This window comes from Squalius cephalus (assembly GCF_949319135.1).
Source record: "Squalius cephalus genome assembly, chromosome: 7".
NCBI lineage: Eukaryota > Metazoa > Chordata > Actinopteri > Cypriniformes > Leuciscidae > Squalius > Squalius cephalus.
In genome coordinates, this window is record NC_137128.1 from 45362386 (window position 1) to 45377840 (window position 15455).

At 38.5% G+C, this 15455-nt stretch overlaps 1 protein-coding gene across 1 annotated transcript in view; it reads right to left on the bottom strand.

Annotated features, from left to right (window-relative positions):
* arhgap45a (Rho GTPase activating protein 45a) overlaps positions 1 to 15455 on the bottom strand; it is a gene marked incomplete at its 3' end in the record, with an annotated part of 45926 nt that overhangs the window by 15310 nt on the left and 15161 nt on the right. The window contains exons 3-12 of the mRNA XM_079876910.1: positions 14766 to 14912; positions 12504 to 12588; positions 11215 to 11287; positions 6949 to 7024; positions 5839 to 5970; positions 5195 to 5256; positions 3400 to 3510; positions 2909 to 2989; positions 2650 to 2814; positions 1164 to 1301 (exon numbers count right to left, since the gene is read on the bottom strand). Coding sequence (XP_079733036.1) covers positions 1164 to 1301; positions 2650 to 2814; positions 2909 to 2989; positions 3400 to 3510; positions 5195 to 5256; positions 5839 to 5970; positions 6949 to 7024; positions 11215 to 11287; positions 12504 to 12588; positions 14766 to 14912 — 1070 coding nt within the window. The remainder of the gene's footprint in view (positions 1 to 1163; positions 1302 to 2649; positions 2815 to 2908; positions 2990 to 3399; positions 3511 to 5194; positions 5257 to 5838; positions 5971 to 6948; positions 7025 to 11214; positions 11288 to 12503; positions 12589 to 14765; positions 14913 to 15455) is intronic.

Sequence of the window (15455 nt, forward strand, 5' to 3'; positions counted from 1 at the left end):
GCACAGAAAATGTGAGTGATTCCTTCTGAGTGAACACGAGTGGATCTGACTGCAGTAGATGTGAAAGATATGTATAAAAATGATGTTATTTAAGCCAGCGCAAATACCTGTTTACATCCTGTTTTCGGTTGAAGTCCAAAGTAGTCGATTGCCGAGTTCACGCGCGTGATCATAGGTATTAAACCTATGCGTGTGAACTCTGCAATCGACTACTTTGGACTTCAACCGAAAAACAGGATGTAAACAAAGGTATTTGCGCTGGCTTAAATAACATCATTTTTATACATTTCTTTCACATCTACTGCAGTCAGACTCACTCGTGTTCACTCAGAAGGAATCACTCACATTTTCTGTGCACTTGTAATGACACATCAAGGATGTTAAGAGGCTAAAAGCAGGTTTAGTACTTGCCCCATTGAACTCAACAGGGTGCAAATTTTAAAAATAGAATAACTCGGTGTAGGCAACACCGATTTTGTCGTTGTTCTCTGTATTGACAGCACTCCAAATGTACAAAAAAATGAGCTCAATGTTAAAATTGACCGGAGTTCTCCTTTAATGACACAGACTGTTAACAACTGTTTTTAATTAGTGTTTAAACATTCTCTATGATAAAAAATATTTTAATAACACGGTTTTGGCGGTTATAGAGTTCTAATGACGGTGTTCAACTATAACCGTAGGTCTCACGGTTATATACTAACCGTCACACCCCTACCCATCATCCCTTTACACACACAAGGTGTCCTAAAAAGTAGGCAGGATTAGGATGTGTCCCAAATACAGTATATTTCAAATGATATACGACCAGATGGAGTACTACTTTTCTGTTAGATTTTCATAGTATGCATCTATGCATGCATTTTAAGATAATATTACTCACAATCCCTTGTAACCCCTTTAAAACCCCTTAAGTGTCACTGGCGGGCCCACAGCCATTACATATTTAAAACAGTAATATCCTATACTAAACCTAAACTAATCTTGACAAACTATATATCATTTGAAAGCTTACATTTGAAGTATACTTTGGGCGTAAGTCTGTGATAGCACTGGCATACTGTTTTTGGGAACAATTTCACTTATGTCACCTTTTTTTCATATTAAAACGATGGGAATTTTTTGCATTATGATAAAATGTACTTGTCATGAAAATCTCTCACCGCTCGCAGGATCTGGTCGGTCTGTCTGATGAGCTCTTGGATCTGTTTGAGCACGTTCACCTTCATGTCCTCCAGCTCCTGCTGTTGAGTCGTGGCGTCCGCGATACAGGTGCGATACGTCGCCTCGGCCTCCTCCGCCTGTGGACACACACACACACACTTGACATAGTACTTCCTCTAGCTTGCTTGTCTTAAATGGGGTATATAATTAAAACTAATTAGTTGACTTGATTGTTTTGTAAATCAGGCACAAATGCTACAATTGAGAAATTGAGTCCTTGTAAAATAATTTTTGGGTGAATATTATGAAAATTCAAAAGTAAAACAAGTGAGCAATGATATTTTGCTTAAAGAACATTCATTGCATTGTGACATTTTCATGACAATAACATTCCAAACTCTCATTACTGTAATGCTCAGTGTTTCCCACAGATTAGACAGCAATTTGTGGTGTGTGTGTGTGTATGTGGTGGTGGTGGGGGGGGGGGGGTGGTGGTGGTTGTAATTCAAAATAATTCCTTCGATAATAATTCGATACACAGAACTTTATTATATTAAATATTAATCAAAAATGCTTCACACCTTCACAAAATCCACACACCCAACCCAAAATCCACACATTTAACACCCCAAAAATGACATAACAGCTTATATAGTGTTTTGACCTCGACAACCCAACTGTGTTTTACCGCAAACTTGCGACTAACGTTAGTTAACTTACTAAAGAAGGCGCAATCGCTTGTTTGCTAAGGGTCGGGACTCCAACGTTAACATGCTGACAACATTGTATTCAGAATATAAAATATTGTTTGATCTTGTTGATCTCGTTTTCATGGCAACAGACGCGGTGTGCATGGAGGGGAGGGGCTGTGTGTGTGTGTGTGTGTGTGTGTGTGTATGTGAGAGAGAAGACAGAGAGACGGAGGGAGAGCAGGGAAAGGAAATGCAGCTGAACGAATACACTGCGTGTTTTAAATAGCGTTAAAAAATAAATAAATTAATAACGAAACGCAATATGTGGCAGCCGGTGTTGATTCTGTGGCGCACCGCCACGAATTCGTCTATGTGTGGGAAACACTGATGCTTACTGAAAAAGTTTTAATAGTTCTCATTAGTCTGGTGGTTTTTCTAATGGTGATTCTAATCATTTTTAGATTTTAGATTCATTTTTTTCATTTTAAATAAATAAGTTAAAACATAAATTAAAGGCAATCCACAAATACTACAATAATGTATCAATACTATACAACATTTGTTTATACAAAAAAAAAATGAAGCTTTTTGCATTATAAAAAAATAATAATGTGTAAATCCTATGATCCTAAAATAGACTTGTGTATTGGCTTCATTTGATTTTGTGCAAGAAAATGTTACAAGATTGCAGAGAAAATGTTGGTTTCCTGCAAGTGGCTGCAAAAGCACAGTGACACTGCCCTAAAACAAAATGTGTGACATTAGCTCATGTTTCCTGTTTGAGCTCGCTGACCTTGTTGCGTGCTTCCTCTTCTAGTCGTCTCTTCTTGTCCAAAGCTTTAGTGGTTCCACTTTGTTCCTCTTCAACCTTATTGGCTACCGTCCGAGCTCTCTCGTACTCCTCACAGCGGCCCATGTACAGATGACGTGCCTTGCGGAAGTTACTATCGGCATCGGCCTAATCAACACAAATACTCATAATTAACCTGTATATTTTAGTGTTAGCAGGGTTTAGTTGAGGTATATAGTTAGTTCAAGGACTGAATCTATACCAGTTTCCTCTTGGCTCTCTGCCACTGCTCTTTAATGTCTCTGCGCTTCTTCTCATGTTCCTGTCTGCGCTGTGTCATGGGCTGAACGAGAGAGAGAGAAAGGTTTAATTTTCTTTGTTATTAGACCTACTTAGGTAAATCTCCCAAAACCTGCCAAGAACACACTTACATCACGCAAAACTCAAAAGAAACGAATTAGAAATGAGAAATTAAAATGTAATTTGGGAAATAATGCACACACAAAAATGCGTCCTAATGATCCAAAAATGAGGCTTTAATTTTTATGATTTAAATATAATATATTATTAATATGTATATACAATATTTACTGTATTATAAAATATTTAAAAATAGTTTTAAAAAAATATTTAAAAAAACATTTTGATTTAGGACTGAAATGTGACCCAGACATTCCTCTTTCACCACTTGTGAAAAAATACTTTCACTCTGTCCTCTCGCTGTAGTGTGTGTTGCCGGGGCAGGTGTGTTACCTGTAGAAACGAGTGTGTGTAAACGTTGTTTGTGGCCTGCTGTAAACCGCAGCTCTGCTCTGAGTCCTGCTCGAGAGCCAGAGAGAAGATAGACAACAGCGGCATGTGTTCCTGAGAGAGAGAGAGAGAGAGAGAGAGAGAGAGAGAGAGAGACAAGACTGAGAAACCTCCTTTACTCTATATACAGAGAGCATATGACACAGATTCAATATTAATTACAGGAATATTTGATATGATAATGATAAATCTGCATTTAAATAAAAATGAAGGTCAAGTCAAGTCAAGTCAAGTCAAGTATATTTATATAGCGCTTTTCACAATACAGATTGTATCAAAGCAGCTTCACAGTATTAAATTAAAATAATACAACAAGGTTTGTTTCTAGTGAAATTTATTGATTGATAAAATTAAATTAAATATTCCCAAAATATCCCCAACTTGATTGAAACACTGATTTTTCATGATCTGTTGAACACAGGACTTGTTTTTGTTTTTTTCAGGATATTCATGCTGGTTTTTTTTTTAATCAAACAAAAGTCAACAGTAAATTGGGATGACAAGGTCCAAAAATGACTAAAACACTATTCAATTATCATAAACAACGTAAAAATCGTCGATATGACCTGTACGATATATCCAGTGTTCTTGGATTATACTGTTAGAAGTTGTACAGATCACTTTTAAAGGGGTTATGAGATGGAAAATGAGGCAAAAGGTCCTTGACATTTACAAATATATAGTATAAGAGGTTACTCTAAAATAAATACATACAGCTACCGTACCTCAAAGCTAACTCCCCAGTTTAAAATATCATTTTTTGTTTTCCATCCTTCTGAAAAGGGCAGGACTTGAAATTGGTAGAGTTGTGAAGTCATGATTTACCTCTACATGCTTCTTAAACACACGTATCTAAAGTCTATCCATCAGTTACTAGAGCGATAAAGCTGTGAGATGTTGAGAAAGACTGTCCAAAGATGTTGGACAAACTGCACCTCCAAAAACTGGACATGCTCTTCCAAAAGAACAAGTATTAGAAATGCATGGCTGAAGTTTATATCTATCGACGTGAATAAATGACAAAGTTTTTGATTGTTGGTGTCATTTCACATCAGGCTGCTTTCTTGATTATGCTTTCTAAATATTTTGCGTTGAAATCTACGACACTGCCAAGAATTTTGTCCTTGGAGACGTCGCCGCTAAATACATTTATTTATAATCTCTAAGTGTGCTTGTAATAAAAGTTAAGTCAGTGTTTAACACTATTAAGAGACCAAGTGTGTCATTGAGTGCTGAAAATCTGGAGTTGAACATTAATATAATGCGTTAAGAAAGGCTAGTCAGGTTGAATATATGATGGTGTAGTTTATGCAATACGTATAAACAGTGTGTATATATATATATATATATATATATATATATAGTGATTACGTGTATATTGTGCGATATATGTTTCGCAAATCATGGCATTGGGCATTTCTTAGCGTTTCTGAAAGAATTGCGAATGAAGAAACAGTGAACGAAAATTTTTAATTTTACAAATTTTAAACTTTTCTTGTAGCAAAAAACGTTGCTAACGTCATAAGCTAGCCTCCAGAAACATAACATAAAAATCTGAAAATGCATTGACCTCTTAAACATATTTTTTATGCAAGTTTTATGGTGTCTTTTCAAGATTCTTTTAAATTTTTCAGTGTTTGGGTAATCGTTTAAGTTTGTACAGCATAAGCATCACTGGTGTCATTTCAACCTGAAGAAACACAACCAAACAAACACAAGGGAAGCTGAACTGATGTACCTGTATGATGTTTTGTTTGCAGGACTGGTAGAGTCTCTGAAGACCTTTAGAAAACTCGTTCTCTGCGACAGAAACACAGAGAAAAAGAGTTATGAAAAACATAATATGACTCAAAGTTCAACTGGATAGTTTTTCAATGCATTTACAACCCCATTTCCAGAATAGTTGGGACATTTTGTAAAATGCAATAAAGTTAATTCTCTTGAACCTTTATTTCACTGACTTATGTACAAAGAAAATATTTCCAATGTTTTTACTGACCGACTTAATTTTATTTTGTAAATATAAACAAGTTTTGATTTTGATGGCTGTTACACACTCACAAAAAGGTTGGGACAGAGGCGTGTTTCCCACTGTGTCACTTGGAAAACTTTTCTTTGTACGTTTGTCAGTTTTTAAAAAAAAGGTTCAAGAGAATTAACAAATCCCAGATTATAGATTTTACTGCATTTTACAAAATGTCCCAACTTTTCTGGAAATGGGGTTGTATAATCAGAGGTCTGTCTAGATGGGCTGTTCAAGTTATTATTGGAAGCCATTAAAAAAAGATTGAATAAAATGTAAGTTGAAATGCTTAAAAGCAGTAAAAGCACATGCATTTCCAAAATCAGCACAGGTCAGTAACAGAAACAGTGTGGCATTACCGAGAGCGATCCTCTTGTCTACGTAGCTGATGATGTCCTTCATGTACTTGGCAATATACTTGGCATAAGTCAGAGCCGAGTCCACGCCACCTTCACTGCGCTGCAGGAGGATATCAACCTCCTGTGGACTCACTGCTGACACACACGCTAAACATCAGACATCCATATATGAACCAATAACACTTCAGTTTTAAATGAAAAATAGCTGTGTTCAGAATGGAATAGGAGAGAGACGCATATTGAGAAGTGTATACTGCCTATTATATTTTAAAGAGGCCATATTACGCCCTTTTAAAACGCATTGATATTGTTTTTGGACTCTGCTAGAATAGTTTTTCCTGCTTGAATGTTGATTATTTTCCTTATATTCTCCATTGTTGCGGCTCCTCTCTTCCCAGTCTGTCAGTAACGCTGTTTACTTCCTGTCTCTATGAAGCCCCTCCTCCTGAAAAGCACACTGTGCTCTGATTGGTCGGCTGGATCAATGTGTTGTGATTGGTTGAGCGCTTCGAGTGTGTTTGGGAAATGTCCCGCCCCTTACCGCCAGTTTAACACACTACTAACTAACTCAACCAGGCCCTGCCCCTTTATTCTGCATATTAATTATTTAAATGAGGAATATTGTGACATGTTCGTTCCCGGAAGAAACTCAAGACTACAATGGAGGTGTTTCAGGAGTTCAGAAACACTGACACTGATATAGAGAAGAACTCAGCAACATTACACACTAAACAAAGATGAACATGTGACAAAAGCATAACAGGTCATGTGAGTAATATCCAATATTATCATCGAAGAAATAAATAGTTATTTTGCAATTTTAAAAAATGCAATGTTTACATTTTTACAGTCTTATCAAATAATAAGTCAAGAAGGAGATAAAATTTCTCAGCTCTCGATTAAAAATCCAATCACACTAGAAACTGAAGGTCAAGTCGTGTGCAATGCATTGTGGGATCTGTGCAGCACATTCTAGCAAATATCATACAGGTATTCTATGCATACAGAAAAATTGCATAAGGTGCACACTAGGCATACTATGCACTTTTAAAAACAGAAGTTGATATGCCATTCTGTTGATTAAAGACAATAAAAGAGTGATTGACTCACTGCAGTCGTGGTGGTTGTACTTTCCTCCTCCTTCGGGACCCTGCCCAGATGACACCCTGTACAGGTCCTCCATAGACTGCACACATTCACAGGACATACACAGCAACTTAGTACATTTTAAAGGTGCAGTGTGTACATTTTAGTGGCATCTAGTGGTGAGGTTGTGAATTGCACCCAACAGAAGTTACGGTGGACGACAGGAAGTGATGTCGTCGTCTGAGACAGCAGAGAGGAGCCAGTTAAACAATGAGGTTTCTTTACAAATATAAAGTAAGAAATTACGTTTACTTAATTATTCAGTAAAACGATATGTTATTGCGAATATAATTGTTACTTGTTCATCATGTTTTATGCGCTGACTTTAGCTATAGCTTCTTTACACGAAGAACAACAGTGACGAAACGCGTTTGTCCGTTTAGGGCCACCGTAGAAACATGTCAATGTAAGGCGACCCGAGAAACTGATTATTATAAGGTTATAAAAACATAACGGTTCATTATGTAAGGTCTTTATACACCACTGAAAACATAGTTATGTATATTATATTGCATTTCTGTCTACAGATCCTCCTGAATATTACACACTGCACCTTTAAGGCTGAGGTCAGCATCAGATACATGCGGTGAGACTGTAGATGTCTTGTCACTTCCTTTTCTGAGGGCTTTTGGGTAGATTTGGCTCTTCCGTTGCAGTGTTACCGCACCTTTTAGAGACTGATAGTCCTTCAGAGGAGGCGGTGATCAAACACGCTCTCGTCATCATATGCAACACCGTAAATCATATTCATTCCAGTGAATCAGTTCATTTGTAATGATTCACTTGAACACAGATTCACAAACTTTTATGACGTGGGGTGTCGTGGGGATTCGTAAATGACAACAGGCGTCGGGACGCAAGATTCGATCGCTTCATCTCGTATAGTGTGTCATAGTGGACGACAACCGACGCGCGTCTGCGATGCTTCATGACATCACCATAGAAAAATTTGTTTCGGTCCTCCACGACGGGTTCCATCAAGAGTGAGTGAGTGTGTGTGTGTGTGCGAGTGTGTGTGTGTGTGTGTGCGAGTGAGTGAGTGAGCGAGAGTGAGTGTGTGCGAGTGAATGAGTGAGTGAGTGAGCGAGAGTGAGTGTGTGTGTGTGTGTGTGTGTGCGAGTGAGTGAGTGTGAGTGAGTGAGCGAGAGTGAGTGTGTGCGTGAGTGAGTTAGCGAGAGTGAGTGTGTGTGTGCGCAATTGAGTGAGTGAGAGTGAGTGTGTGCGCAATTGAGTGAGTGAGTGAGTGTGTGCGTGAGTGAGTGAGCGAGAGTGAGTGTGTGCGCGCGAGTGAGTGAGTGTGTGCGTGAGTGAGTGAGTGTGTGCGCGCGAGTGAGTGAGTGTGTGCGTGAGTGAGTGAGTGTGTGTGCGCGAGTGAGTGTGAGCGTGAGTGAGTGAGCGAGAGTGAGTGTGTGTGTGCGAGTGAGTGAGTGAGTGAGCCAGAGTGAGTGTGTGTGCGCGAGTGAGATTGAGTGTGTGTGTGCGTGTGAGTGAGTGAGCCAGAATGAGTGTGTGTGCGCGAGTGAGTGAGTGAGCGAGCGAGAGTGAGTGTGTGTGTGCGAGTGAGTGAGTGAGTGAGCCAGAGTGAGTGTGTGTGCGCGAGTGAGATTGAGTGTGTGTGTGCGTGTGAGTGAGTGAGCCAGAGTGAGTGTGTGTGCGCGAGTGAGTGAGTGAGCGAGCGAGAGTGAGTGAGCGAGAGTGAGTGAGTGTGTGCGTGTGTGAGTGTGTGCGTGAGTGAGTGAGTGAGTGAGCGAGAGTGAGTGTGTGTGTGCGCGAGTGAGTGAGCGAGGGTGTGTGTGTGTGCGCGAGTGAGTGAGCGACAGTGAGTGTGTGTGTGTTCGCGAGTGAGTGCGTGAGTGAGTGAGCGAGGGTGTGTGTGTGTGCCCGAGTGAGTGTGTGTGTGCGCGAGTGAGTGAGTGAGCGAGAGTGTGTGTGCAGGAGTGAGCAAGAGTGAGTGTGTGTGTGTGTGCGCGAGTGAGTGAGTGAGCGAGAGTGTGTGTGTGAGTGAATGTGTGTGTGAGAGACGGCATGCAAAGACTGGTCGTAAAGCAGTGTGTAAGTCTGACATGTTTCTTGTCCACGACACGACACGATTTTAGGAGTCAAACTCGTGTAATCTGAACCAGGCGTTACTCAAAAAAATTTCACATTTTTATGATTGAATTACTAGATTTGTATCAACTCACAAACCCCTGAAACCTGGGAAACTGCGCTAAAATGAATGTAAAGAACTGAAAATAAAACGTTAAGGGCCAGATTTACTAAACACGGCAAATTAGCTGCGAAAATAACCCTTTCCACGCCTTCTTAACACAAGATGTTAGTAAATCTGACCCTAGCTCTTCTTCTAAGTAGTGAAATATGAAGTTAATTGCGTTCATGAAGTTCATTTCTCTGTTTTAGTTCAACAGCTCTATGGTAAAGTGCATTTTAATTGTTGTCTGACAGACACAAGGGAAATTAATCTTTTATTTGAGGTATTTCTTGGAAAGGATATCAGTGGCTCTTCTGGACACTCAGAATGAATCATTTGTCATTAGCGACGTTCTGAGAAGTGTTTCTTGGAGACTTGTGTCTGTATAGAGGTGCGGAGGAAACCATTTGCTTGCAAGACAACGCAGGAAGCGACCCACACACACACTTCTAACAACATCCGCACTGTGCGCGCACACACACACACACACACCCACAAACACTCATAAACTTATTCATGCACTCACACTCACACACACTCACTCTCTCTCACACACACACACACACACACACACACACACACACACACACACACACACACACACACACACACACACACACACACACACACACACACACACTAATCACACTCACTCACTCGCAGTCACATTCACTCACACACACACTCACTCACTCACTCGCACAGTCACACACTCACACACACAAACTTGCTCATACACACACTTACTCACACAAGCACGCACACGCATACTCACTCACTCACTCGCACAGTCACACACACACACACACACACACACACACACACACACACACACACACACACTCAGTCACACACACATGCACGCACACTCACCTCTCACACTCATAAACTTATTCATGCACTCACACTCACTCACTCACACACACACACACACACACCCACAAACACTCATAAACTTATTCATGCACTCACACTCACACACACTCACTCTCTCTCACACACACACACACACACACACACACACACACACACACACACACACACACACACACACACACACACACACACACACACACACACACAAGCACGCACACACTAATCACACTCACTCACTCGCAGTCACATTCACTCACACACACACTCACTCACTCACTCGCACAGTCACACACTCACACACACAAACTTGCTCATACACACACTTACTCACACAAGCACGCACACGCATACTCACTCACTCACTCGCACAGTCACACACACACACACACACACACACACACACACACACACACACACACACACACTCAGTCACACACACATGCACGCACACTCACCTCTCACACTCATAAACTTATTCATGCACTCACACTCACTCACTCACACACACACACACACACACACACACACACACACAAGCACGCACACACTAATCACACTCACTCACTGTCACATTCACTCACACACACACTCACACACACACCTACATACACACAAGCACGCACACACCAATCACACTCACTCACTCGCAGTCACATTCACTCACACACACTCACTCACTCACTCACTCGCACAGTCACACACTCACACACACACAAACTTGCTCATACACACACACACACACACACACAAACACACAAAAACTTACTCATACACACACACACTTACTCACTCACACAAGCACGCACACGCATACTCACTCACTCACTCGCAGTCACACACACACACACACACACACACACACACACACACACACACACACACACACACACACACACACACCTGCTCTTCTCTGTGGGCGGCAGGGACAGAAGAGTAGTGCTGTCGATCTCTCCTTGCTCACATATCTCTCCTTGCTCACACACACACACACACACACACACACACACACACACACACTCACCCTGCTCTTCTCTGTGGGCGGCAGGGACAGAAGAGTAGTGCTGTCGATCTCTCCTTGCTCACATATCTCTCCTTGCTCACACAAACACACACACACACACACACACACACACACACACACACACACACACACACACACTCACCCTGCTCTTCTCTGTGGGCGGCAGGGACAGAAGAGTAGTGCTGTCGATCTCTCCCATCAGTAACTCTGAAACACTGAGAGACAGAAACAGATCAGAGTGATGCTCTTCTATAAACTCACTGGAGTTCTCAATAATCAACTCTGATGTTTCTTCGTGTAGAGAAAAAAGACACAAATGAGTCAATATTTATCATCTAGTCAGAGTATAGAGCTATAAAGCGAATGTGGAGTATTCATATTGAGATCTCTGAATTTCGTTTGCGTTTGTGAAATATGTAGATACATATGTAGGTAAATCTGAGCATGATTTGAGACACTGTAGAGATCTCTCTAAAACTCTAGAGGAGACATGTGAGATTAATGGAGCATGAGGAAAAAACTAAACACTTTCTATTTCCTCCATTTCATCTTTAGATCATAACAACTGATGTATAAAGAGGTAATATCTTCTTCTCTGTTTTTACATTAATCATTCTAAGATTAAATCTTCATTTGGTTGTGCAAGACAGTGTTATGAGGGGTCATGAAGCGTCAGCTGATCACCTGACCAGAGGGCGTTTGCATACAGAAGAGGTCTTAAAGGCACAGCGGTAAAAAATGAGTTTCATTCTACAATTACATTACATTTATGGATTTAGCAGATGCTTTTATCCAATGCAACAAAAGAAATTCATCACAGACACAAAAATATTCATAGGAATTTTAGAGAAAAGGTGGAAAATGGTCTTGAAAGAACAAAAAACAATAACATTTATACATTGTCTGTAGGGAATTATATATATATATATATATATATATATATTTATTTATTTTTTATTTTTTTTTAAAGGGAATTTACAAAACAATTATTGTATCTAATATATTATTACTTTTAAAAATATTATTATATAATATATGTAATATAAAAAATTTATTATATAATTTTTTAAGGGAATTTACATAACATGTATTATATCTAATGTATTATTACTTTTAAATATATTACTATATAATATATTTAATATATATATATATATATATATATATTAAATTATATTTAATTAAACTTTACCAACATTATAAGTGGCCTTTAGGGAAATATATATATATATATATATATATATATATATATATATACACACAGATGTAAATATATATTTAAATATTATATTTTAAATATATGTAAAAAAAATATGTTTGATTAAATTACATATAAGTAATATATCTTTTTTATTCATTTTTAATATAATAATATATGTATAATAAAGAAAGTGAGCGGGTAATCTGTGAAAGCAGAGCGCCGGGTCTTACTTGCTGCTGAAGGCCACAGCGATGGTCTCAATGGCCTTCTCAAAGTCTTTCTTCTGAGCGTCAGTCGTGCCTTCATAACTGAACCCTGGCGAACAGAGAAGAGAACAACTTCACTGTCACATCTCGAGCTTCTGCTTTGATAACAAATAAAACTGGAAGTGACATCACATTTAGAGGAAAAACATGGGAACACCTGTATTTCAGTTAGTCATGTGTCTGTGTGTTTCTCCTTACAGTGATTAGATGCTAGTTGTGTGGAAACTGCTGTTTTGGTATATAATGTGGGTTTGCTCATGTTAGTGCTGAATTATTTGCTTCATGCATGTTATTCCACATGTTGATGTGTTAGTTTTGGGTGAGTGAGAGGATGACATGGGTTGAGTTTAACATGACAGTTCGACTTGTGCCTTAAAACGCTCTAAATTACTTGAAATATATATTGATTAACCCTCCTTTGAAGTTTCATTGAATTTGTTATAGTTTGCTTATATATATATATATATATATATATATATATATATATATATATAAGCAAATTACAACAAATTCAATGAAACTTCAAAGGAGTTACTTTCAAGTAATTTAAAATATATATTGATTATGCCTTCAAACTTCATGAACCTCAAATTCAAGGACCTTTCAGGGACTTTCCAGGTCCAATACCCTCAAATTCAAGGACTTAACCCTCTGGTCCTCTTCATTTAGGGGTCACACTTGGCTCTGATGCTGTCAAAAGTGACCGAACTTTGAAATGCAACTTCTTTTTTTTCCAGGAAAACCAATGTAATATATTTTTGTTCAATATTATTTAATGATTATTATTTAGAATTTTGAAGGGATTTTATGATACTATGCAATATTTATAAAAATTTTAAGAGCTATTTTTTCCATTAGAACTAATATATATATATATATATATATTTTTTTATTTTTATTTTTTTTTTCAACAAATGCAATATTTCACATTAAAATAGAGTGGAGGCCATCTTTTCTGGGCATGCCCAAAACTGGGTGAATTCTGGTCAGAAATTTGTCAGTTTCTTTCTGAAGCTTATACCTGTGAGCTTCCCTTAGATCCTGCGACTGCCGTTCTTGGCTGGTCGGCTTCCTTGCGGCGCTTTAATAATGCCACCCGATTGCCTATACAGTACGGTTTGATGATTGCCAAAAAATCTATACTCTGCATGTGGAAGAAAAATTCGAAGCCACTATTCAAGATTTGGTTGTTAGAACTTTCCTCCACTCTGCATGTGGAAAGACTTAGATATAGTATTTCTGGTAATTTAGATAAATTTGAAGCCTCTTGGAGGCCTCTTTTCAATCACTTGTTAAAAATCAATAATGACGAGGCTATTTAAAATGTATTTCTATTCATTTATTTTTTTTTATTAGGATTTTATTGTCATTTCCGTTGACCTCTGTCTTTAATGTAAAGATACCTATGTATATCTCATTTGGTCCAGTTGTACAATCTCACCTGGTCTATAATGTCACACTAGGCAAAAATCTGTTCTGATCTTCCTCGCCTGTGCCTGGTGATGTGGTTATCTGCCAACTTGAATCTAATTGAAGGAGTTTTTTTTTTTTTTTTTTTTTTTTCATGTGTAGTTGTGTTTGGTCCTGTCCTGTGATCGTATTGTCTTTTTGTCTGAAAATCTGAAAATGCTACAATAAATATAATAAAAAAAATAAATTAAAAAAAATAGAGTGGAGGCCTTTAAAATCCATTTTTTGAAGTGAGAAAAGTGCAATGTGGAGGTGTTAAAAATAAATAAAAAGTTGAGTAATGTCCTGTAACCAACTGTATAGCTCCCTATATATAGGCTAGGACGGCTTGATGGGAGTAACTAACTTTCATTTTAAAGTGAATTACTCCTTTAACGTAACGCGTAAATGCGCGTAGCTAATGTAAATCAAGCAAGCTAGTGTGCATAGGTCATGAAGTGTGGGCGAAATTACACATTAGCGGAATTTAAAATATGGAATTTTTTCCAGGAAACTTCTTGCACAAATTAATTCAAGCACTTTTTAAGCATCTATGTATGTTTATTTGGAAAAACTTTCCAGGGTCTTGATTTTTTTTTTCTTTCAGATTCACAAACTTTCAAGGATCTCAAGGACCCGTGGGAACCCTGTATAGATATATATTTATTTATTTATTTATTAAAAAAATTTCTATTGTGGTAGTTTTTTAAAAATTATGTACTTTTGTTACTTGAAGAGGTTTAATAAAAGTAAAGAAAACTTTACAGTTGTACTGACCTTTGACCTTGGAGATAAGAGTTCCTGCTGCGGTGAGTGTTTCCACGGTGTTCAGCAGAGGGTACGTGCTGATTACCTGCCGCAACACACGCAGAACCTCCCCTAAACACTCGTGCACCGCCGGCCGGCTGCACGGCTCCTCTTTCACTGCAGACACAGACAACATCCATGAGAAAACATCTGCATTCATCAACACGGACATGTTTTAGGCTGAAATCAAGAGGCATTTGGACACTTTAAAAGTATGTTTTAAATAAACGACACTCACTTTTTTTATATGTTTTTAATCTAAAACACGGCATTCTGATACTTTTAAATGTGTATTTAGTATCCAACACTATTTGTAGACACTGTAAATCACAATGAGGCTGCATTGCCACATGTTAGGAAGTAGATCAACTGTTGTTCTGCCTCACATTTTCACCAAAACATGTCAGTTATTTGTCCACTTCCTACCCACCCATTCCCACAATGCACTTCTCTGTGCCTGAACAACCCCGCTCAATACCACAAGAGGGAACTTACAGCCGCACACATGCTCTGATACTACGTCTATGATACTACATATTACGGTCAACTCATGATTTGTGGGTTCAACAAGAATTCATGAATCAAGGTTCAACAGATTCAAATGTTCAGAGCAATGACTTTTGTTTCACTTTTTGATATCAAACCATTAGCAAATGTTTT